Source organism: Lottia gigantea, assembly GCF_000327385.1.
Source record: "Lottia gigantea unplaced genomic scaffold LOTGIsca_22, whole genome shotgun sequence".
Taxonomy (NCBI): Eukaryota; Metazoa; Mollusca; class Gastropoda; family Lottiidae; genus Lottia; species Lottia gigantea.
In genome coordinates this window covers 569,203-594,099 of record NW_008708555.1, presented here as the reverse complement: position 1 = coordinate 594,099, position 24,897 = coordinate 569,203, and the positions used below count along the sequence as shown (strand labels likewise).

The 24,897-nt window shown below is 33.5% G+C and overlaps 4 protein-coding genes across 4 annotated transcripts; 2 read left to right on the top strand and 2 right to left on the bottom strand.

Annotated features, from left to right (window-relative positions):
- Positions 1 to 6,245: 6,245 nt before the first annotated feature.
- LOTGIDRAFT_159841 (hypothetical protein) lies at positions 6,246 to 9,325 on the bottom strand (the record flags this gene model as incomplete). Its single annotated transcript, XM_009054547.1, has 6 exons — positions 6,246 to 6,443; positions 7,113 to 7,196; positions 7,526 to 7,621; positions 7,713 to 7,885; positions 8,219 to 8,320; positions 8,683 to 9,325. 6 exons carry the CDS (start codon positions 9,323 to 9,325, stop codon positions 6,246 to 6,248), a joined length of 1,296 nt encoding a protein of 431 aa, XP_009052795.1.
- A 3,605-nt stretch (positions 9,326 to 12,930) lies between these two features.
- On the top strand, positions 12,931 to 14,917 carry LOTGIDRAFT_115777 (hypothetical protein; the record flags this gene model as incomplete). Its single annotated transcript, XM_009054546.1, has 3 exons — positions 12,931 to 13,888; positions 14,158 to 14,241; positions 14,757 to 14,917. 3 exons carry the CDS (start codon positions 12,931 to 12,933, stop codon positions 14,915 to 14,917), a joined length of 1,203 nt encoding a protein of 400 aa, XP_009052794.1.
- Positions 14,918 to 16,541: 1,624 nt separating this feature from the next.
- Positions 16,542 to 18,234, bottom strand: LOTGIDRAFT_159839 (hypothetical protein; the record flags this gene model as incomplete). Its single annotated transcript, XM_009054545.1, has 4 exons — positions 16,542 to 16,760; positions 17,123 to 17,207; positions 17,509 to 17,567; positions 17,875 to 18,234. The coding sequence occupies 4 exons, from the start codon at positions 18,232 to 18,234 to the stop codon at positions 16,542 to 16,544; spliced, it is 723 nt and encodes a 240-aa protein (XP_009052793.1).
- Positions 18,235 to 18,826: 592 nt separating this feature from the next.
- On the top strand, positions 18,827 to 23,065 carry LOTGIDRAFT_115833 (hypothetical protein; the record flags this gene model as incomplete). The annotated part of the gene is made up of 12 exons (XM_009054544.1): positions 18,827 to 18,921; positions 19,251 to 19,372; positions 19,601 to 19,667; positions 19,765 to 19,866; positions 20,244 to 20,349; positions 20,552 to 20,620; positions 20,929 to 21,032; positions 21,287 to 21,403; positions 21,723 to 21,848; positions 22,151 to 22,253; positions 22,406 to 22,493; positions 22,773 to 23,065. Coding segments are annotated over 12 exons (1,392 nt in total), but the record flags the coding sequence as incomplete, so codon positions are not given.
- Between the last annotated feature and the right edge of the window lie 1,832 nt (positions 23,066 to 24,897).

The following is a 24,897-nucleotide window of genomic DNA, read 5'->3' as shown; positions in this document are numbered from 1 at the left end:
AGCAGCTCATGATTTTTTCATGATTTTTTCATGATTTAGATTTTTATAACTTTTGTATTTGTGCTGTATAATTGTGAACACAGTGTACACGTTTTCTTACTCTTCAGTAAATCATCATATTGAGAAGTATTTGAAAGTTAAAAAACTGTATTTTGTATTTGTTGTACTGTATATATGCGAACATAATGCGCACCTTTTGTACCCGTTTATACATTAACATGAACCTTGATACCATATAGAAACAAACTGAGTTATGTAATCCATAATTGCGAACACAGTGCGCACTGATTTTACCCTCCAGTGAATCTTTATTTGTGAGAACCATTGTAAACCATTGATAAGTTACAAAGCGGTATTTTGTATTTTTGTTATTATACTGTATAATTGCATGTATTATGCGTATCTTTTTTTTTTATCCATTTATATATAAAATTTGTTAAAAACCTTGATATCATAGTTAAAAAATGTTTTATGTATTGTGTAATTGTACTGTATGACTAGATATATATTGCACAACTTTTTTACTCTTCAGTGCATAAGGAAATTAAATAAAAACCCAAGTAGAAACATACCGTTCTGTGAATGTTTATATATTAGAATCGTTCGAAACCACAGTTAAAAAACTTGATTATGTACTGTATATTTGCATGTACAATGCGCATCTATTCTGTTAAAAATTTGATTTTGTATTGAAATTTGTATGAAACCATACTGAATTGTTTGAATTGTTATGTATTTATTAATGTTATTACATTTACAAATATAAATAATGATATTGTCAAATTTACTCTCATTTCTTCTCATTCAAGCTGCCATCAAAACAGTTTCCTTTTGCTTGGGAGATGGGAGTATGAGCCGATTTACTTGGAACATTTTGAAATATTATTTATAATCTAAAAAAGGAGTTCAAACAGAATGTTATAGTGTAAAACTTTAAAATTCAGACTGTTTGTGACAAAATTATAAGCAAATGAATATTGGCCGTTAGGAGACAGAATTTGGTTTTAATTCTGTTTTAGATGCTGATAGATATTCACCGTTTAATAATTGGATAAGCGATGTTCTGGGGTTAAAAGCCAAATTCATAACGTAATGTAATTTAGTAATATTACAGACCCAAGTGCCTGTTTTGACCAAGTTAATATCGTTGCAAGTTTAATACCAAGCGTAAAAAAAGAACATGACGTAACTCATTTGTAATATCTCTTGTTCTAAGGGGTTATTAAGTTCTTAATTGATTTTTTTTTAATTCCTAGGAGAGAAGGAAATGTTTCCACTTCAGAAAATTGGTAAATAGTGTCATTAAAATATAGTTGGGCGAGGTCTGGCTAGGTATTGAAATAAAACATAACTTGTGAAGTTGCGACGTAGATTTTATAACAATGTATATGTTTTGGAATGCTACAAATAAAATATTTAATGAGACTATTCATCCGAGTGAATCAGTGCTCTTACATAAACTACAACACAAAACATTCAGTTCCATTTCTTTCTATTAAATATTCCTTTTGAACATCTATCTCTATCATATTCTACTATATTTATACATTGAGTGGTATATTCGTCTACTGTAATCATTTTCTGAACGGTAATCGAAATTTACAGATTATTTTTGATGCGAATTAGAATAACAGCTATAAAATAGTTCTATTACGCAGTCTGTTATCATGTCAATGAAAAAATCTACTTATATGTTGTATAATAGATTCTCAGCTGTCTGTTTATTTAAATTGCTGAAATATTCAGTCTGTTTTCCAGGACCAACTTGCAGACAAGAACCTAAGTTGTTTTTCTTGTAAATAATATTATGATACATTATAATACCCGTAGCACACAGAAACAAGTTTTCCTAATTTCCTATTGCTGGATTTACAACTTAGTTTTACAGAAGTTTACACACAATTTGTTTTTAAGGACAAGTTGGTTATCAGGATCTTCTTGGACTAAATTATTGTTACCCTGGATAATTGTAAAATATGAATGTTTCTAAAGTATAGTTGTACAGAACTATGTCTCTCTACTGCTGAAATGTACAATTGAGCTGTAAAGAAGATTTAAAACGATCTATTTTACTGGAATCAGATGGTAGATATGATTTTCGTGATCAGGAGTCGGTTTTCTCATGGCTGAATCTACGATTTGAAAGTATTATATATATTTCTTGTATAATATGTATGTTTCAAATATAATAATTGAACGAGAGACTATGTTTTCTCATTGCCGAATCTACGATCTAATTGTATTAGATATAGTTTTTTAAATTAATGCAATCAAATCAGGGATTGAGATAAGAATAATATGATTTGGTACATCATCGTTCATTAGAGAGAGTAGTTAATATCGTACATTAATGATGAATAATATCTATCTATATCAAACCTATTGGGATTTCAAAAACACCGTGACCTGCATCAAATTACGCACACATTGCATAAACGATCAGGGGATGTTGAGTTGTCTAATATTGTTAATACATAGAAAATGCCCGACCATGTTCCATTCTTTTTACCTAGTATGTGATATCAGTAGGTTGGAAACGGACGTTAACTTGTCATCTACCAACAACTGCCTAGTCTGTAATTTAGCTGGAAACTTGTCACCTACCAACAACTACCTAGTCTGTGATATCAGAGAGCTAGAAGCGGATGTTAACTTGTCATCTACCAACAACTACATAGTCTGTGATATCAGAGAGCTAGAAGCGGATGTTAACTTGTCACCTACCAACAACTACCTAGTCTGTGATATCAGAGAGCTAGAAGCGGATGTTAACTTGTCACCTACCAACAACTACCTAGTCTGTGATATCAGAGAGCTAGAAGCGGATGTTAACTTGTCACCTACCAACAACTACCTAGTCTGTGATATCAGAGAGCTAGAAGCGGATGTTAACTTGTCATCTACCAACAAACCTTTTATACTCAACAATAGTCCTTTAATATTGATAGATATAACACAATGTATAGATCTACTTGTCGCGTCTTTTATTTTATCAAAACAGAAACTTATTTTCCCTGGCAACCATTCAGATCTACAAAACAAAAACAAAGCCAAGGTGAATATTGACATCAATAGTAACAATGGTGGAATAAGGTGTTTCTGATATGAATGTTAACAATACATCTAACCTTCTTGACAAATAAAGGAAAGACGTGTTTAATCTTTTAATCCAATTTGGAAGTAGAATCCAAATAGATGAGTGCTATACAGTTACTATTGTACTGTGATTGTGCTTAGAAACACAGCTTTATGCATCACTAAATGCATTCACTTTGACAAACAACTAATGTATTTATTAGACCTTGAAACGCAGGGATGGAAACGTTAATGTCAGATTTTAAATTCTTAAATGGCAACACTCACTTTCGGTTATAAATCAGATGGTAATCCACTTTAGTACTCCTAAAGCTGATAGAACCTCAAGCTGTTATATACCAGACGGTGGTTCAATGTTGTATTATTTTTGGTTTAAATAGAAACACCAGACATTACCTAACCCTGGGTTATATGCAAGAGAGTGATCAAGTGTTCTTTGTTTACAATCACTAAGCATCACCTAACTGTGGGTTATATTCTAGAGGGTGGTCCACTGTTGTATTGTTGTTTATAGAAACACCAGACATCACCTAACTCTTGGTTATATTCTAGAAAGTGGTCCACTGTTGTACTACTGTCTTTTTAGAGAAATAACACACATCACGTAACTGTGTTACATAAGAGGGTGCTAATTGCACATCCTTCCATACATATTCTTCCTAAATAGATTAGCTCGATTTATTCTACCTTGAGATTCTGTTTTTAAGTAGAACTTCATTTTCAATTTGTATCCAAATTGGTCCAGATAAGTGTAGATAATGACAAGTGTACCTTGCTTTAAAAGGAAAGCCTTCGGGTCTTTCTAATCCGTTCATGTAAAAAATAAAACAATTTTGACAACGTCATTGAATAAATTCAGCACACTTCCTTAATTTAACTTTCTAGTACTTCCTTCGCTCCTCGGTTCGTGTAAGAAATAATAATTCAGGGCACTTCAGAGTTGAATAAATTCTTTTGAGGAAAACAATAACCCGAGTTTCTGGAACCTCTTTGGAACTAAGTCTCATTGAGTCAGTTATTATGAAACGTATATCTTTCTGGAAGAAAAATGAGCCTACATAATATCACCCTTATGGAATGAAAAGGTACAGTCAATTGTTTGTTTCCAAAAGTTTATGGAACATTGTCGAAGATGGTTTTAAATGTTATTGATATGAGTGCAAAATGGATCTTTGTGATGGTTTGAGCCCGAATCCTTAAATAGCCTTGTGCAGAGTTAGGTTTAAATTAAGATATTAGCCTTTAACAGAACTTTATGTGTGCCACCCTTTACCACCCTAATTATTTCAGTCAATTTATCTTTGTCTGTCACTTCGTCAGCCAATCCAACATTCCGACAATTCCATACTTCTTGAAAAGATGCCAATGGAATATCCTCTCAGCGCAACTTAGAATAAGATATGGCGGTTTTCTGTGGTTAGATGTCGGATGCGTGTGCTTCTGTTCCAAATCGATTAAACCTACTCTACCGCTGGATTTGTCAACTTGGTATCACTTTCTGAGAGTCCACATTATCCAGATCAGAGGGCACATTAACAAAATTCGTAAACGGATCTCCATCAGTTAACTATAATCAATTCAAAAAACCATCATGGAAGCAGAATGTTCATCAAATCTCTTTGAAATTTGATATCTATTCATTATTAAAAGAGATTTTTTAGATTTAAAAAAAGTGAAATTGCTAAGAAAAATGATGGATAGAAACTGTACTCATAATTGTATGAAATTACCATTGAAACCAATTGCGTAATAAATAGAATTGTCATTAGAAATAATTATTAGTAATGAACAATATTGGCCTTAGGCTAAAGCACAAATTCTTTGAACAGAGCCGTGGTGTTTTGTTGGCTAGGGGTATTATTCTAAAGTCACATTTCTAGGTTCTATGGTATATGATGTACACCCACAAGCAGCAAAAGTTGGCATATCTTCGGTTCTGATTTTTCAGATGCCTTTAGGCTGGTCAAAGGGATTGTAAAGAGGATTTCTGAATTTGTTATGCTTATCGGGGACACCGATAGCATCAATTTATACCATTCAAATTTTCAATCAGACGTCTGTGGTTCCTGCAATTTCACTAAAACTAAGTGTTTTATGACGTCACCCCGCAATTTTGCTTGAACAGTCACAGATTTTCACTATAAAGCCGCGAATAGACTAGGTATGGTGTAGTATAAGTGAACAGACGAGGTACGGGTCCGGACACGGTTCGTTTCTTGTATTTTCTACTGTATTGATAATCCTGCACCGTACACCACACCTGTATTCGCACCTGAACAGTCAATACACCAATTATTGTATCAAAAATATAATTTATTAAAATATCATTATATAGCTCACAAATAACTAACAAAAATAACAATGACAAATATCTCGTCAATGTTAAAGTATAAAAAACAATATTGGCGTTAACTCATATGCTTGCAACTGTCACATTTGTTGCTGATTTTGACACAATAATATTACTATAGCAAATAGTTCATTGTGAAAGTGCCACCATGAGTTTTGCTATGGATTCAGCTTTATTGAAGCTATCAACAAATGGATTTACGTCCTATTTTCTGCACTGAAGCTGTTAAGAGTGGCCTGATTAATATTACACAACACTATTAAATGTACATTTTTATAGCAGTTAAGACATTTGATTGGTAGATTTAATAACAGTTATTCATCACACCAATCAAAAGCCAGACATTAAAAACTGATAATTGAATAGAATAAATATGTATTAAGTGAAACATAAAGATAATAATTAGTTATAATAATAAATGAACATTGGACGTTAAATTTATGCCTTGAAAATTTAATCATCCTGTGAAGATGTCTTTAATCACAAGTACTCGCTGAATAAGCAGCTATCAGGGAATTGAACAGAAAAACTAAATCATCAACATTATTTAGCATGAATCAAATATTCTTAATTTAGATTAATGTGATGTTGCACACAACATCCCTGAGTCCTTGAGAAAGTCTAAGTGATGCACAAAAGTGTGGCATTTCTAGAAGTTTCTTCACTCTCTCACAAAATCACAGTGATGGGGAGGGAAGATATTTGATTGGGGAAGTAAAAAGAAGAGTGGCACCAGCCTCCAGCATAAACAATTGAAGTACAGCAATCAAACAACCTTTAATTCCTAAATAAATTCACATTATGCCCAGGAACTTTTACTAGAAAATCCCCACACGGTTATAGTAGAACTTAATGATCGGAGACTGACCACACGTCTCCGTGGAAACAGTTTATTACACCGACACCAGCGTTTATTTACCGCCACAAATAACGTTAATAATATCACCACTCCTAGTAATATATAACCAAACATCATGGACGGAGCCTCATTCTGAAACTGAAAAAATTTGAATATTTGAATTAGCTTAAAAGGAATGTTTCACATGAACATGTGGATAGGTTTTCTAAATATTTTATATGTATCTTGTACAGAGGTGATAATTCCTTAACAGTAGTAGATTTTGCGATAATGACTTCATATATGAAAAAGCATTTCTTTAATTACAGGAACCACAAAGATTGGTGTAACGTTGTTGCTTTGTAAGTTAGATTGGTGAGCCAGAAAAGACTAGAGAGTTTAACAACGTGATTTATTAGAGAGAGACATACTGAGAATTTCCTTTACAGTGCGCATGCGAGGTACATTAAAGGGAGATAACAAGTAAATACAGTTAAACATATATCGTTACAATTGGCAGGAATAAGTCGACAGCGTGTAATATATTTTGATATTTTGATGAATATATAGACTCAAGTTCTAAGAAACAATTGAGAAATGGTACAGAGAGTGTACCGAGCTAGGGGTCGAAAAAACACAATGAGAGATGTTGGTGGTGCAGCAGCAAAACATCATTACTATATGTAATAACAACAAAGGATTTGAGAGCAGATAAGAAAACTGATATTTACAGAACTTTGTCCCACTTTTGTAAACACTTTTTTGCTTTTATATCATAAAAATAACAATCATAATTTGTTTAACATATAAAAATAATAATTTACTTACGACAATATCTGGATTCTCTTCTTTCCATTGAATTAAAAACATAAACATTGACACATAGAGTGGTAGAATTTCAGATACTTCTATCTAAAATTATAATATAATTAGAATTACAGAAGGGTATACTCTTTAAAATCATTGTAAGATTATGACCTTTGACACTTTCCTCACAAAGATTATCAATAAACTTTGATTTTGCCCAAGGCAACCATAGTCACCACTATGTCCAGATTGTCATGTGATTCTGGTAGTTCAAACATTATAGGCTGGTCATTCAGGACTACAAGAGTTTGTTAACATAACCAATAAAAACAAAAAAAAATTTGTAAGATATGGATCGAAAATGGTAATCAAATGTGTTATAAGTGACCTGATAAATGGTAGACCAAAGAAGTAATCAAATCAACCCTACCTACCTGTAAAATAGTATTGGGTGGATTGAACTCATCAAAACAACTTGGTCCCTGATGATTTTCTTTACCCCACAGTTCTATAGCCAGACATATTGGTATCTAGAAAATAGTGCATACAAAAATTAAATAAGTATTTTGTTATTACATTTTAAATAATTTTACTTATAAGGTTAGAAATTGAGAAACTGACCTGTCTTTTTCCTGCCATGTAATCAAATATAGTACCATCAGCTGTATATTGGCCTAGTTCATATGATTTACCGTATTTATAAAGGTGGTTAGTAGACTTGGACAGTTTTCTGGCTAGATCTTCCATTGTTTTAATATGATAGGGTTCTCTGTTAGACATCTTAGACACTGTATCTAAAATAAAGCACAAACCAAGGGTATTACAAGAATATGGACAATTCAAATATAAACTCAATCAACCATACTTCTTTATTGGAATATGTAACTAAATGGTTGATACCAAGTTGTTGCCGATTATCTTTGGGAATATGAGAAAAACCCATAAAATCTGGATCATTTTGATATATAGAAACATCCTACTTCCACACAAGACATCTGACAGATACAGCCAGACAAGACTGGTCAACAGTTAGAAAAACAGTGCTGAAAAATGGTGAAAGAAATAACTAATTTTAAAATATAACAAACTTCTATCATAGTAACTGGAAAGAGAAAATTTCTTCTTACCAGCAAAAGGGAGATAAATATGTCTAATTCCTGAGTGAAAACTGATAAAAACATCAAAATCTGTAGAACCAGTAATTTCTGTATACACAACACTTTCTTCTTCTGAAATATCAATATATAAAAATACTCATCAATAATTACATACGCACTGGCTATTTGCACTGTCATGTAATTGCGTGTTCTCTATGGCTGATCTAACAACGGTACGGATAAGATAAGACACAATAGGTGCGCTAATTTTGGGGATTTTTTTAACAGTCTGTAGCACACGGTGCCTCAGTTTATTGTCAGTTCTGAAACCTATGTCAGCCATGCATCACTGACAGGGGAAATCTGGGTTACATTTGAAAGACAACATTATAAATTTTGGGGTGATTCACTACAGTTAAATAAAACCTTGCAATAAGGTTAACAATATACTCCAGACTCTGAATGGTCCACAAAGAAATCTCTTTGAAATTTACCTGAAAAGGGAAAAGGCCCTCTATACTCTTCATCTTTCTTATTCGACGAGCTTCCAATATTTCCAAACTCCCAATCAAAATTACGATTTAAATCAACACCGGTGCTGGTCCCACGCCAACAATAATTATGAGTCTTTTCTACAATTTTACGACCATCTGGATTGGCCATAACTATCACATAAATATCAAATTTAGTTAATATAGTCCTGCTGAACGACTCTTCAAAACTTGCAAGTGGGGCTCGGATACCTTCTGTTAAATTTTGTAATAAATAAAACAATGTTTCTATTGGCATGAATTCGCGAGCATGTTCCCCGTACGAAAGTAATATTTTTATTTTTGGGACGTGCTGGGTATGAGGATAGGAATGTGGAACGCTTTGAGACGAACTAAAATTTGTTAAATGCAATAACATCTGTGGTCTTCCTTCTTTTGATCTAAATCTCCTGGAGATAGACATATAACTGGGATTATTTCTGGTTAGGTCAGAGATATGGTCCTGAATCCGCGACAGGTTGTGGTATTTGGTGTAATCGGGTAAGTAGCGTTCATGTTGTGGGTTCACATCCAAAGTATGTCCTACCAACCAATAAAGTGTTGAGATAAACAACACAGGCTGCCATTTCATTGTATCTATCTCCATTCTTATCACTTCCACCAACTTAAAGTATGGCTGGGCCTACATTTTATTTTTTGTATCTGTCCGTCTTAACATGTACACTACATAGATCTGAGCCTAAAACTGTTTCATGATTGAATCTGAAAAAAAAAACCAAAATACTTTATGGCTCTCTTAAGGATATGGTGAAGCAAAGGTGACAAAGTGCAGGGGTGCAGATCTATTGATACATTTGGTGGGGACCAGCTGAGAACTAGTCTCTTTTTCACATTTCAAGTCCGAAGGGAACCAAACTTTTTCACCCATGTCAAAGTGAATGATCTGGTCAAACCCAAAGAAAACTAAAAGGAACAACAATTTTTTAAAAAGGATAACAACTTGGGTTCATAAGGATCCTTTCTACCAGACTGTTTTAGCCAAACCTCTTGGCATTGAAAGAACATGGAGAAAGATTTACATAAGCTTGTTCTTTTTTCCTAATCCATGTTTTGTATATGTATTGTAATTGTGAACTACAAAAATATCCATCTTTCCGATTAATTTTGGGTTTGGCTGATCGAATGTATCTAATAAGGGTAAAAAACCTGTTCCTGCTGAGATGCGGAAAACCTCAACATAACAGGGCCTAGTTTTTCTGTCTCTAGACCAGTCAACAACTATCAAAATAGCTATCAAGTCTAGAATAGAAGCAGATATTTTGGTCTAATGTGTACTCAGTCTGTGGCAGTGTGGTCAAATAACAGCAAGATTAAGTTGAGTGAGTTGGCTGAGATGAACTTCTGTGCTTTGTGAAACGAAACACAAAACTGATTTCAGAGAAATTGTATCCTAACGAGGACGGTTGTCACTCTTACAATATCCAAAGTTATGGGTAGGCCTAATCTACGACCCCAACAAAATATTTTAAGAAAACTAAACAAATTTATGTTACTTTTGTTTACGTCTCTGATTTTCTCACGATCACTATTTCTCGTCTTCTTTTCTAGACAAATGTGTAAAGGGGAATAACTCTAATATAAATTGACGAATTCAGATTACAAATAAATCATACAGGTGTTAACAGAGCCGTATATACGGCTCTGGGTGTTAAAATAGTGGGAATTTTGATTGCGAATTCAATTGAATGGTTATTCAAAAGCGAACTCCATTCACCATTCATTCAATAATTTGAACACCCATTCTCTTTCGACTAGCTGTAACGTAAGACCCAGAGACGTTCACCCAAAACTATTTTACTAGTTCTATTGACACTCAGCAGGCCAACGGCTCTAGTTAGACTTTAGACCTATTCTATATTCCACAGTGACACAGCAGGTTTTAAAAATAACTCAAGACTTTAAAAACATACACACGACAAAGATAAAGCGTGTTTGGGCGAGGTAGAATTAGAAATACTTTATCTTAATCATTTAGATTTATAAAAGGATTAGAAAACAGGGATTTTAATTGCTTACTTCGGCTCTCTCTGAAACTGAAAATTCGTTAAACAATGCAGACTTCATGAACCATTAGACATTTTTGTGGAGTATTTCACTTGATGTGATCAGCGATGGGATGCCAACTTTAAAAGACTGTCGGTAAATTTAGAAGTTGAAATTACTTGCCCTATGACAGATGTTATAATGGAGAAAATAGAACAATGAGATATAGAACGAACATAATTGGTAGCTTTAGTCGTACAATGAAACAGCTGATAAATCCAGAAGTTGAGTAGCAAAGGAATTGTGAAACTTTAGAAAAGATGTGGAATTGATAAACTCAGTGGTGGGTTGGATTTAGAAGATATGGTCTAACCTTCCCCAGGCCGTGACTGAAAACATGCTTAGAGTTTAACACCATAAGGTATGTATTTTAATCGGAATGAAACCGGAAGTATTAATATCAGTAAGTGTCTGATTGTCAAAGTACTGTTATTTGACTGACTAGATCTACTGATCCCTGACCCAGAACAATGTCAAATAGCTAGTTTAGATTGCATCTTCTTCGTAAACTGCCTTATTAGGCCAGTATATAGGCTTTTAAATGTAATTCGGCAGCAATTTTATTTACGTGATTATGCATTTTAAATCATTTAAACATTATGTTTACTCAGTGTCAGTATGACTGCAATAAAATAAGATTAATCGTTTTGAATTTATTTTCCTTGAGGCCAGTAAAGAGAAACTATGTGGTAAGTGCTTGTATGAAATTATAATGGCGGTTCATTACCATTGTGCCACAATCTGTCAAGAAGTAGCTCACGGAAGTATCTGAAATAAACCAACTTTTACTTCCTTTCGCATTTACTTCCCCATTTTAAACAGATACATTTTGAACTATGACGTTCGATAGAATACTAATAATGTACTAATAATTTCGAATAAGTATTATGAGCCAATGGTAGGATCCATATTAAAAAGTTCAGTGCTAGTAGAAAACAGATTGAGAATCACTCGTCGGGTTTGTGCCACGTTTTTATAAGTACAAGATTTGCGGACATCTGGCGGAAAACTGGAATGATGCAAATAAAAGCCGTCATGAGAAAGATAGAAACTCCGCACCTGATACGAAGAAATAGAATTTATTTATCAAAACAATACATTCCCAGGATTTGTTGGCTGACGGGGTAGGGAGGGGGTAGCTGGGTATACCCATAAGCACCTGACATGAAGAAATGAATTTTATTTATCAAAACAATACCTCTCAACATGATAATAGAAGTATATTAATCATTATAGATTATTGGTCCTATTATAAGTAATATTGAAATATCGATTATGATGATATAATTATTTTATATTTTATATCATAACCAATGCTATGTCTGCAGCAGAGTAGGACGTAAAACTCCATTAAATTTGAACATAAAACATACTATCAATTCACCAAGTCATGTGCTACTACAATTTTTTGGAAATTTTATTTTCAGTGTTGACACCTACATCCTAGTTTCAAGGATAACTGTTTAATATTGGTGAATGAGGTCGTTTTCAACAAGGAAATATTGTAATTTGATTACGACCGCTTAAAGTCAACAAAGGACTGGTTGCATGCCTCGTGTAGGTTTGTGAGTAAGGTAAATTGAGAGATATCTCCAACTTTGAAGTCCTGTGCATTCAACTAAATTCTTTTTATACAGTTTATATTGCATTTAGAAGGATAGTCGTCAAAACTTTTCAACAATAGGCATTTACTCAGATTATGTGTCAATGTACATTTTAATTACAAATGCAAATTGATAGTACACTTTGGTAACAACACCTAAATAACACGATTTGAACTACGATGCGTACCATCTTCTCCACATTGGACCTGGTTCTGTCTTTGTGAAGTCTGACAAATCGGATTGTATCCTTTAACAGTTGATGAAGGTGTAAATCAGTTTATTTTAGAAGAAGAGATCTAATAGAGTTTTAAGTCTAGTCAAAATGGAGGACGAAAACTCAGAGAAACGACGAATTTTGAATCCAGTTCTGCCTGAAAGCAGTTCAGCAACGCCAACTGGAGACGAATTGGAACAGTCCTTAGAATATTTGGAAAATAACACAAAAAACTTAGTCTTCGTGAATATAGTGACCATTTTTGTTGCGCTGGGAACGCAGATCTGCAATATTGTCCTGCCGCAGTATATGTATTCAAGAGTTGCTGAAATGTTGTATAATGGAACGAACGTGTCTGTCCAATACCAACAAACGCGTACCGTCTGTTTTCAAAACGAATCTGATCCGTATTTTAAAATACAAGAACACGTTCAGCAAGTTACGACTGAAAAATTGTTGTCTCTGACACTCTCGAACTCTATTCCAGTCATTTTTACGGTTATCCTGGTCGGTGCTTACGTGGATTATTTGGGACGCAAGACGATATTTATTGTCGCCATATGTGGTCATTTTTCCCGGAATCTGTGCTTGGCTGTTGTTATTTATTGGCATCTTGATACTGATTATTTATTTATCGGATATGGAATCGACGCATGTTGTGGAGGATTTTGCGCATTTTTACTCGTAACATACGCATTTGTGGCTGATCACACCGCAAGATCTAAATCAAGGACCTTCATAATGGGAGTGCTCACGCTGTGTATCGGCTTGGCCAACACTTTCGGTTTCGTGATCACGGGATATTTTATTCAAAACGTCGGATATTTCTATCCAATGGTAACCTCCGTTTCTTCAACTCTTGTAGGTCTCCTCATCGCATTATGTTGTGTATCCGAAACGCTGGCTGATAGACCGAAAACGTTCGTCTCGCCATTTATAGGGATTCAGAATGTGTTCAGATTTTATTATCACAAGGATTATGCTGGGCAGAGGCATCTCTTTTGGCTGGCGTCGTCTGGCTTTTTCTTTTTAATGATTGGTCCTTTAGTGTCGGGTCAGACTATCGATACACTGTACGAATTGAACGCACCATTCTGTTGGGATCCTATCAAAATAGGATGGTACAGTACAGCCACTATGGGTTTGTTGTCGCTTGTAGGCCTCGGATTTCTACGAGTAATGCAGAAGCGGTTTTCAGATGGTACTATAGCTCTATTAGGTGTTGTCTCCATTGGTGCCAGAGAAATTTACATCAGTTTTTGTGATTCGGATATGATGTTATATTTTGGTAAGCATTTTATAGTTTCAATTATACACTATCTTCCATCCTGTATTTATCCAGAGGACATCTGGTGTTGTCGACACATCTTTCCATTGTCAATTGGACATCTAAAGCATTCTACTCAGTAATTTTATCCCGACTCGAAGCAGGTGAGGCTTATGTGGGCACTCTCCTGAAGTTAAATGTTGAAGGTAATGGAAATCTTATAATCAGGTCTCAATGTGCTGTATGATTTATAACCAAACTATAATAAACTAATAATGTTAATATTTCAGCACCGGTGATAGGAATGTTATTTTTTGGTAGCATGGCAGTCAACAGATCTGTAATATCACAGATGGTACCTAAAGACAGACAAGGTTGGTTCTCAACAGTGGCGCAGCCAAAGGAGGGGGAGGGGGGGCTGCCCCGAAAGCAAGTTTTTCGGGCAAAAATATCATAACTATGTTAAAAATTCCGGCAATCTGGTTCTCAATTAATCTGATTAAAATATGGTTCAAGACATTTTAATTTCATGTTGTAGATTAGGTAAGGTTTAAGCAAAACTCAAAGTAGAGCAATATTTTAGCCTCTATAGGATTTTGCTATCCCATAATTGGTCATTATGTTGAAAAGATTTGATTGGTTTAAAATAACGTCATGAACGGGGTGCGGTAGAAAATTGTTAGATAACATATCACCATAGAACTACAGTTCTATGATATCACAAACATACGCTCTTGAAGACTAAAGGGAGACAATTTTCTCCATTTCCCTGAAGACTAAAGGGAGATGATTTTGTCCATTGTCACATGGACTCAGACCGCTAAACATTCTGCAAGTAATCATAGTATCTTATTTTGAATTTTATACCTGTTTTGAATTCTGTTTTCAGGTTGTGTGTTTGCTAGTTTGGCGTTTGTGGAAGCCCTTATGTATGCATCAGGGGGTCCCCCATTTAACCTGATTTATAAAGCTACTGTAGATTACTATAGAGGGGCTGTGTATATAGTTATGGGGGCTATACATGTTCTAGATTTCTTTATCTTTTTGTAAGTACTTCTCATAACAATCAGATTTTACTCTTCTTAATTTCATAGTATGAAGCACATAGATTGCCAGAAAATTTGACGTGCCGTGGTTGTATCAAGTATCATCATGGGAGTGAGCATGTACTGTAATCTTCAGTAATTGTAATTCTTCAGTTGAATGCTGGATATGATAAATTCAGAAAGTGTACCTAGCTTTAAGTACAGTGTACTCTGTGTAATCCTACAGTCAAATTTTAAGACTGTTATATTTCTGTTTGGTAATCAATATTTCAATATTTCAGGTTATTCTTTATCAAGTTAGCAGGTTATAAAAGAAGAGAGAGGTTATTAAAGGAACAAGAAAATCATTATATAAAGAAATACACTGATAATGTAGTTATAGAATATGAGTATATAGAATAGAATTCTTCACTGTGGGTTGACATGCATAAAGAGATTGCATTACTTTTAGTGAGATCTACAGATGTCTGACTGAAATTGGAATGGTGCATATTAATTATATTGGTGTCTTTTATACACATACATTTTACAGTGATATTACATCTTAGAATTAACATAAAATTTAAGAATTTTAAACTCAGCGAATAAGAGCCAGTAGATATATCTTATTTGCCTATAGATCTCATCAATATCAATATGTTCTAATTTTTATTTGTTTATATATAAGCTTGCACATTTAAAAAAAAAAAAATTTCATAAAAGGGCTGACTTGCGGAATGACGCACTACAATTTCATTGCATCATATCTTAGTGTTAAGGAATATGACCTCTTAGAATGAACATAAATTTTAGATTTTCAAACTTGGTCAATAAGAGTAGATATTCATTCACTTACCTGGTGTCATAACTATACAACAGAATCAATCCATAAAACAACATAATTATTGCCTAGTGCTTACTTTGTTTTGTGGAATGATCAGGTTATACAGCGATTCTGTTGTACTGGTATAGGTTTGAATTTTATGTTCATTCTAAGAGGTAGCATCTCTTTAAATACCATCCAAAAGTATAATTCAGATATTGTGATCTAATGTTTTTCTAAATTATGAATTGCATTTTACCTTTAAACAACATTTCTATATCCAACAAAATAAAACTATATGATAAGCATTTAATGCATTAATTAATTCACAAATTCAATTTTCATTCACAATTCAAATGATCTGAATACATAATGTTTTGTTAAATTATGATTATTTTTTTAATTTATAATAAATTTATTTTAAAGAAGGTATTTTTATTTTCTCAATACTCAAAGACAACATTTTGAGAGCTTGAACCATCAGTTCTGAACTAGCTTTGATGTTCAGGATAGTTTGATAAGCTCATATCACCTATATTATAAATTGTCGTTGAACACAAGACTATTATTTGACCAGCAACAAAAAAACCCTAAATTTAGAAATGAACTCTTCCAACTAATCATATACAGTATCATATTGATAGAAAGTATGCATGTGTCGAAGAGTTCAATAGAAAGTTGGCGGGTGTCTAATAGATGAGCAGTACACTATAATCAGTGTTGCAGGTACCACTAACCATAGCCCATGTTAATCCAATCCTAGATTTTTCCTTTTCACTCAGGACATATTCACTCTTTCAATACTGATTTTTCACAAGTCACATATTCACTTAGCCACTATCTGATCTGTGGCCAGATTTTTTGAAAATTCTGATAACACATCATGCATTTCTTTAGCCCAGTTTATTTGTGTTCTGACTGTCAGTAGATATTGGGGGTAGGGCATGGTGTCGGGTTGCTGGCTGTCCTTGATACTAGATGTTACATGATGAGGGGTATATTTCATACTGTCCAGGGACTGGCAATGCATTTCTAAGGCAAATTTCTAAAAATCAAAATAAAAGGTATTAAAAAAAAATTATCAAGGTAAGAGCCCAAAAATATTCAATGGAATGAATTATTATTTCAATCCAGTTTTCTGTAAATCAGTCGGTTTTTAAGTCAAATACTTGTAAAATTTCAGAGACAACAATAATAAACTCTTTATTTTACATGGGTCAGAATTTAAACTAGTTTGATAAATAACATATACAAATTTAAACTGAACACGCTTACCTCAGGTTTATGTAAGAACATCTAGTCTGACTAAGAAATTATCAACAACAACAAAATCTTTATGTTCTTTAAAACATATATATATAAGAAATTTATTTTAAAAAACTTTTCAGAAACTTTTAAGAAACTTACCAAATTAATCTCCATTTGATCACATAAAGCGTAAAATTCTTCTAAACTTTTTTCAAATTTCTGCTGTGGACTATCACCAGTTCTACTGAAAATATCACAAAATATATATTAGACATTTATGTGCTTAGCTATGACACCAGCCATCAAATCTTCAACTCCTATTTATTCAGTTTTGTAATTAATGAATGGATTCTATTTAGATAGTTTTATAACTTTTAAAATTCCCTCATATAGCAGATGAATCATACCAGTACCATGAAACACAAAATTATTTAATCTTAAAGGGAAAATTAGGTTTGGAATTCAAAATATCAACATATAACAATAGCTAAAAAGATGTGAGCTGTTCTTGACACAGAATTAAATAATATAAATATTCAACCTACTTTCCACTATCTTGTGAAGCATGGTGTTTAAAAACATCTCCTGCTGCTCTGAATAAATTCTGAAAATGGTAACATAAAAACTATTTTGCCTATTATTCAGATCTGGTTTTAAACATTAGACATTTCAGTAATCTGAATTTTGAACATAGTAATCATTGAATAGTGGATTGTTACAGACTATTTCAATATGAGCACGGGGCTAGATAGTAGAATTCTTAAAATGCAGGTTGGATGGCTGAGCTGGGCAGAATAGCAGTTCTCTGTCAGATTAGCAAATTTCAAAGACGCCATAGTGAAAATAACTATAAACTTATCCCAAAATGCATAGTGATAAAACCTGAAGACAACAAATAAACCACTGCTTACTGATAAACTTTCTTTAAGTCTAGGCAGCAGAGCCTTGAACTTGTAAATTGGGTCAAGGTCACCACTATGCTGCTGCTGTTGCTGTGGTTGTTGTTGTTGCTGTTGCTGACCGGCTGCTGCCTGGACCTGTTGTTGTTGCATTTGTTGTTGATTTTGTTGCTGTGACTGGGGATGCGCCTGTTGTTGCATCTGCTGGCTCATCTGGGGGTTCATTTGTGGGTTCATGTGAGGGTTCATTTGCTGATTCATTTGCTGCTGATTCATTTGTTGCTGAGTCATCTGTTGTTGACTCATTTGCTGTTGCATTTGACTCATTTGCTGTTGCATTTGTTGGATTTGCATCGGTGTGGGCGCAGCCATCTTGAATTATTAACGAAGGGCAAGTAACTCTCACGCAAGGTCAAGGACGTTAATGGATTCCGGTTAAAATGCTTGTAAAGAAAGAAAGAAATTAGTTATTGAATTTTGATGTCCTTTGAATGTTGATATCTGTTCAAAATGCCACCAACAATACAGACTGGATCTAGAGAAGACAGAGAGAAAAGGACGAGACCAGGAGAGAAGAGGTTTGTCTTTAAAACTACATCTTTCAATGTCAATATTCACTTTACTTTTTTCAGATTTTGGTATTTATCCAATAAACTCTAACTGCTTTGGAACATTTCATTTTGTGATATGTGATGTCATGTGCTTTGGAAGTTAAGAAAGAAACTTAATCTATTTTATAGAAAGATGGTGAAATGTTGCTTAGATCTAGCTAAATATAGTCATGAATAATAATGATATTGGCCAAGGCAATATTCCCTATCAATTCATCATATCAGGTCATTTGTTCAAAATCTTTCAGCTTCTGATAGATATTTTTGACAGAATTGATAAGCGTAAGATGCAATTTATGATAGCCTGAAAGTGTTTAGTGGACATCAGTTATTCTTTCATTCTCTATATTTTCAGGTCTGACTTGTTATGTCGAGTTAAATATAGTAACACACTACCAGACATTCCCTTTGATCCTAAATTCATCACTTATCCTTTTGAAAGTAACAGGTAATTTTCAGTTGTTCATTTTATTCTGAAAAAAATAAAGGGGGGGGGGGGGGGTGTTTCATTTTTAATGTCTCAGAAAATAAGGTTAATTGTATGAAACCAAAAAGTTGGGTTATGCCATCCTGTGAAGTGTCAGTAGACACTAGATAGGACTTGATAGTCGACACTGGCTGAATTTTAGCCGAGAATGGCATCAGAATTATTCTTATGAATAGGAGGATTTGAATTCACTGCACCTAATTGCCTAGCAGACAAGAATCCAACCGTCTAAGACTAAGTTAAGCTATTCCACATTGTTTTTATTCCAAATTATATTTTTTCTCCAACAGATTTATCCAGTATAAGCCAACATCATTAGAACGTCTGTATAAATATGATTTATTAACTGAACATGATCTAGGTGTTACTATAGACCTCATTAATCCTGATACTTATAAATTTGATCACAATGGTAAGTCATGAACATAAAGAAAAGCCATTTTTTTCTAGGATAACAACTTTGGTTCACGAGGATCCCAGCTACCAACTGATCCTTGTCCAAACATTAACCTTCCCATCTAATCTGGATCAAATTACTGTTAATAGCCCTTATAATGTGATACATATCGTAACATGATTGGAAATGGAAGACAAATAATCATATTAGTAATTTAAAATCATTCTAACCATTGTTTTATAGTTTATCCCGAGGCAGAAGATGAGAAATTACTGGAAGATGAACTCAATACTCCTGCTGATTCTAAAAGGTTTGATATTAGTTTCATATTGTTTATCATGTTACAGTGAAGGCAGAACTGGAATATTCTGTGTGGCTATTAAACTATTCCTTACTTGATTTTTCAGATCACGACATCACAATACCAATGTATCATGGTTGCGTAAAACAGAGTATATTTCTACAGAATATAACAGATTTATACAGAAAGCAGATAAATCTGAAATCAGGTATGTACATGATTTAATTTTTATTCAAGGTTAAAAAATCTTGTCTCAGATACAACAGATGTTTTCACCATAATATTCAGGTTTAGGGAAGATTTGTTAAAATTAAATTTTCCATTTTATTTTTTCTGCTTATTAGTGTTAATGTCATAAAAGTATAGGCCAATTTACTTGGTATCCTTTTTTTTCTTGTCTAGTTTACAAGACTTTTTCTGAAAAAAGGGAAACATATTTTAAGCTTTAACTAAGCATTTTCGTTTTAGCAAGAAAAACAGTGATTTTTGTGTAGGGTTGCCAAAATTTGAACTCAAAATCATCATACCCAACATGTCTAAGACATTTATACCTTTTAAATGATCATCAATTTTGTTTTTGATTAGGGTTGGATTTAAAATTAAACAGAAGATGCGAGATGATGACATGTACAAAGATAGAGACAGTCAAATAGCAGCCATTGAAAAAACATTTGATACAGCCAAAGAAGAGGTAAGTGTCAATCAGTCACATTATGAACATTTATAAGATGATGACATTGGATTGTTTGTCGTGTGATCTTTAAGATCTGCAGAAGCGTATGACGTAAAACTTCATTCATTTCATTTCTAGTCAAGTTCTACATAGAAACTGCCTTTTTCTCAAGAATTAAGTAAAGCCTTCTAAAATTCTGTATTTTTTTCTTATTTTTCAGATTGTCAAACATTACAGTAAACCTAATGTTAAACCTGTAGAAGTTTTACCTGTATTCCCAGATTTCAAGGTATTGTTTTGTCACTGTTACCTTACCTTAACTGAACTCTTCTTATTCTTTAGCACATGGTGTTGCTCTTCTTGATTTGTTCAATCAGTATGTATGTAAGGTATTAATAACTGCTATATTCAATAAGTGCTATTGAAGCAATCATTAGGAGGAAAGTGGCATTTGACCATCAGTCTAAACTAAAACATATTTGAAAGACCAACATAGTATTTTATTCTTGAATAGCAATAATGACCATTCTACTGGTGACCTACTAAAAGCTTTAGTTCTCTACTCTTGAAATATCATAATAAACTTTTCTTTTTTAGTTATGGCAGCATCCATTTGCCCAAGTCTTGTTTGATTCTGACCCTGCGCCTAAAGGTCAATCTCTACCTGTACAAATGGAGGAAATGTCTCAAGCTATGATTAGGTAAGAGTTGATCTTTTAAGAGCCGGGCGATAATCCGTTAATTACAAATATTTTATATGTACACGATTCATACATCATCGTTTAATCTAAATGTTGAAGAGACATCGGGCTATATAGGATTTCATATTGCGAGTAGAATTGACTGAAATAGAGGAAATGATTTGCCTTTATGATAACAACAATAACTTTCTTTATCACCAATTTGTTAACTTAATCTTCTTTGTATGTATGTATATTTTATCTATGTATTATAGAGGAGCTGTAGATGAGAGTGGTGAACAGTTTGTAGCCTATTTCTTACCAACAGACGAGACCCTGACAAAACGTAAACGTGATGCTGAGGACGGACAGGATTATGTTGAAGATGAAGAGTAAGATTTATTATTTTTAGAATCATTTAACCCAGGCTTAACTTATGCTGTCATCACATGTTGTAAAAAGATTGGATTAAGGGCTCCTTCCTGGCACTCTGAAAGGCATTACCATCTTCATAAGCCTGAAATTTAGTAGAATAAAAGGACATTAGCTTCATTTCTTTTCCTCTTCAATGAGTTGAACTCTAAACAATATCGTGTTGCAATACATTTAGCTAGTTGGATTCTTGCATAAGAACTTGAAAAACCCCGAACAATTTTTTGAACATGGACGTCTAATGAAAGATATGAACTGTTGTATGATTGATATTTGTAGATATGACTACACTCTAGCTAGAGAATACAACTGGAATGTCAAAAATAAACTATCTAAGGGATACGAGGAGACATATTTCTTTGTGTTCAGAGAAGATGGTGTTTATTATGATGAATTAGAAACAAGGTATACAAGATATTTGCAGTATTTTTTAATCCCAGGTTTGATATCTAACATGATAAGCCTACTTCAAATACATCATGGTAAAAAAAAAACTACAGTTAGTTGATGCAAGTCTTAATTAAATTTTTGTCAAAAGTGGGATATGTTGATAAGAGATTTTGATATTACTCAACTCTTGAATTTTAAAACCAACTGTTTGTTTTATTATTTTACAACAGTCATTTATTACTCAAAGACTTATCACCCAATTTCGTGTTTGTTATTACTATGTATCTCCATATTTTCTTATCACTCTATTTTTCCAGGGTACGATTGAGTAAGAGAAGAAAATTAGGAGGAACACAAGCTGCTAAATCACGATTAGTTGTAAAACATCGGCCATTTAATGATAAGGAAGAGGCAGCGCAGGTTTGTTACTATTTTTATCTTTCTGTATTTTGACGTCATATGTTCAATATCACTCTTCACGTTGTATCTTTCCAATATGATTACACCACAGCATGTTTTACTTTTTGACATGCCTTTTTTCCTCTTTATGCAAACTTTTATTTATTTTTCAGAAATCGAGATTAACGTTGTTAGAACCACCGGCCGAGGAAGAAGAAGAAGAAATGGAACCACAATTACCAGACATAACCAATAAATCAGGTAAGATGATGCCTTCGATCAGGGATCCAATAAGTTTCAAACTGATCCATTATCATATGACTTGTTTTCTGGGATATCATATGACTTGTTTTCTGGGATATCATATGACTTGTTTTCTGGGATATCATATGACTTGTTTTCTGGGATATCATATGACTTGTTTTCTGGGATATCATATGACTTGTTTTCTGGGATATCATATGACTTGTTTTCTGGGATATCATATGGTAACAATCACGATACTGTCTATCAATTAAAATATTATTAATTATCTTTTAGATGATGAAAATAAATCAGATGAGGAACAGAAAAGTGACGATGAAGACAAACGAAGCGTCCAATCAGGTGGAAGTAGGCGGAGTCGAAGTAAGAGTAGAAGTAGAAGTCGTAGTAAAAGTGGAAGTCGCAGCAGGTCTCGAAGCGGAAGTCGAAGTAGCTCCAGTGGTAGCGGTAGCGATAGTGACGCAGGAAGTAAGGGAAGTGAGAGTGAAAGTGAGGCTGAAGATACGAAAGGAAAGAAAGATGAAGAGGAGATTTTCGGAAGTTCCAGCAGTTCTTCTGACAGTGATTAAACGTGGGGCAAGATGGCGCCAGTTGACCTACAAAACAGACATAGTGCTGATTCATTTATACATCATTATAGTGAAATTCCATTTTATCATCTTTCTTTGAATCTAGGGCTGTTGATTTGACTCTATTTTCCAGATATGTTCGGTAAGGCAGCTCAAATCATTAAGTGAAACCTTGCATTTTGGCTTATTGAGCAAAGATTATATTCATTTACACTCATACTGTTTGATTTAAACTGTCTACTTTATATTAAGGTGGTTTTATGTTTAGGGGAAAACACGGCAGAGGGATTTTGTATTTAAAATCCCGCACTCCCGAGAGATTTTTCGATACAAGATCCCGCCAGAACAGTTGGATGTCGTCACCATAGAGTTATAACAGCTGATACAGAATTCAGTCAAAATATTCACTTTACCAGCTTTATTTCAGAATTTCAGCTGTCTGTATAATCCTCTAAACTTTAACTTTACCGGCTGATAATGTCTGCTATCTATATAGTTGTCTGAATATTTACTATATCAGGGGCCTTATTCTCGAAAACTTACCTTAAATACAATCCCAAGGTTAAGAAATACACTAAACTTTAGATAATAAAACAAACTGAATTTAAAATCATTTTAGTGATTGACCAATCAGATTACTTGAACACTAAAATCATCTTAATTTAAGTTTTCGAGAATAAGGCTCCAGTTTACTTTAAGCTATCTGTATCTCTTTAGAGATTTAATATTAGATGTCAAGTTCTCCTGCAATTCAATTAAAACCCTTTTATGTTAGTGTAGATCCAGATATGCATAATCTTTGTTCAGTTAAAGATTGTATATTATTACGCAACTTGCCTCAAAATAATTTTTAAAACTGACCATGGATATTCATATATATCTTTGCTTTTCTTCCATTAATACCTGAAGATCTTGAATCGTGTCAACTATTTTATACTTGTCAATCATTAATTTGTAAATAAAACCATTTTCAATTTGTTATATTTGCACCCATTGATTTAAGGGAGATCTAGTATCAGTGTTGTTTGTCCCTGCTTTCGGCCTCCTACCCTCAATTTTTATATCATTCAGCATAAAGGAATTCTGTGGCCCCAACTCCCAAGTCAGATTAACTCCCACCCTCTTTTGGGAGGTCTACATGATCCTGACAGGCTGTGTATTCTCGAAACGATCTTAGCGCTAAGATGTCTTAGGGTATTTACTTCCAGCATGGTTTCTAGGACATCCAAGTGCTTAGATCATTTTGAGAATACGTGGCCAGTGTTATTGTATACAACCATTCAAGAATAAAATACAAACAATCGATATGAATATTTATTAACATTCATTATAATATTTCATCTCAATTTCTCACTGAAATCTCTCAGTATTCTGGAATGAATTTTACTTATAAAATAATTAGAATTGAGTAATGTCAACAGAGAAATATATGAAAACATGATTTTCTTTTAGGAACTGGGTTCAGTTTTACTGAAATAATACTGTCTTACAATGTGATTTTCAATAGAATTCTATCTTAAAGAAATACTACTTATTAGAATGATATAAATTACTTGGTTTTATGGATTTTTCGTCATATACACAGATTTTGTTGTATAGTTATGACACCAGTAAGGCCACTGCTGAAAATATATACTCTTGTTGGTCAGGTTTGAGAATTTATATCACATGTTCATTCTAAGAGATGGTATTCCTTTAAGATCTGAATATGCTCAAATATCTTGGAAGTTTTTTCAAACAGAACCTCATAATTCCAGTCCTATTTTTAATACCAAGGACCAGCTGGTAGACAAGATCCTTGAGAACCTTATTATTATCCTTGTAAAATAAAA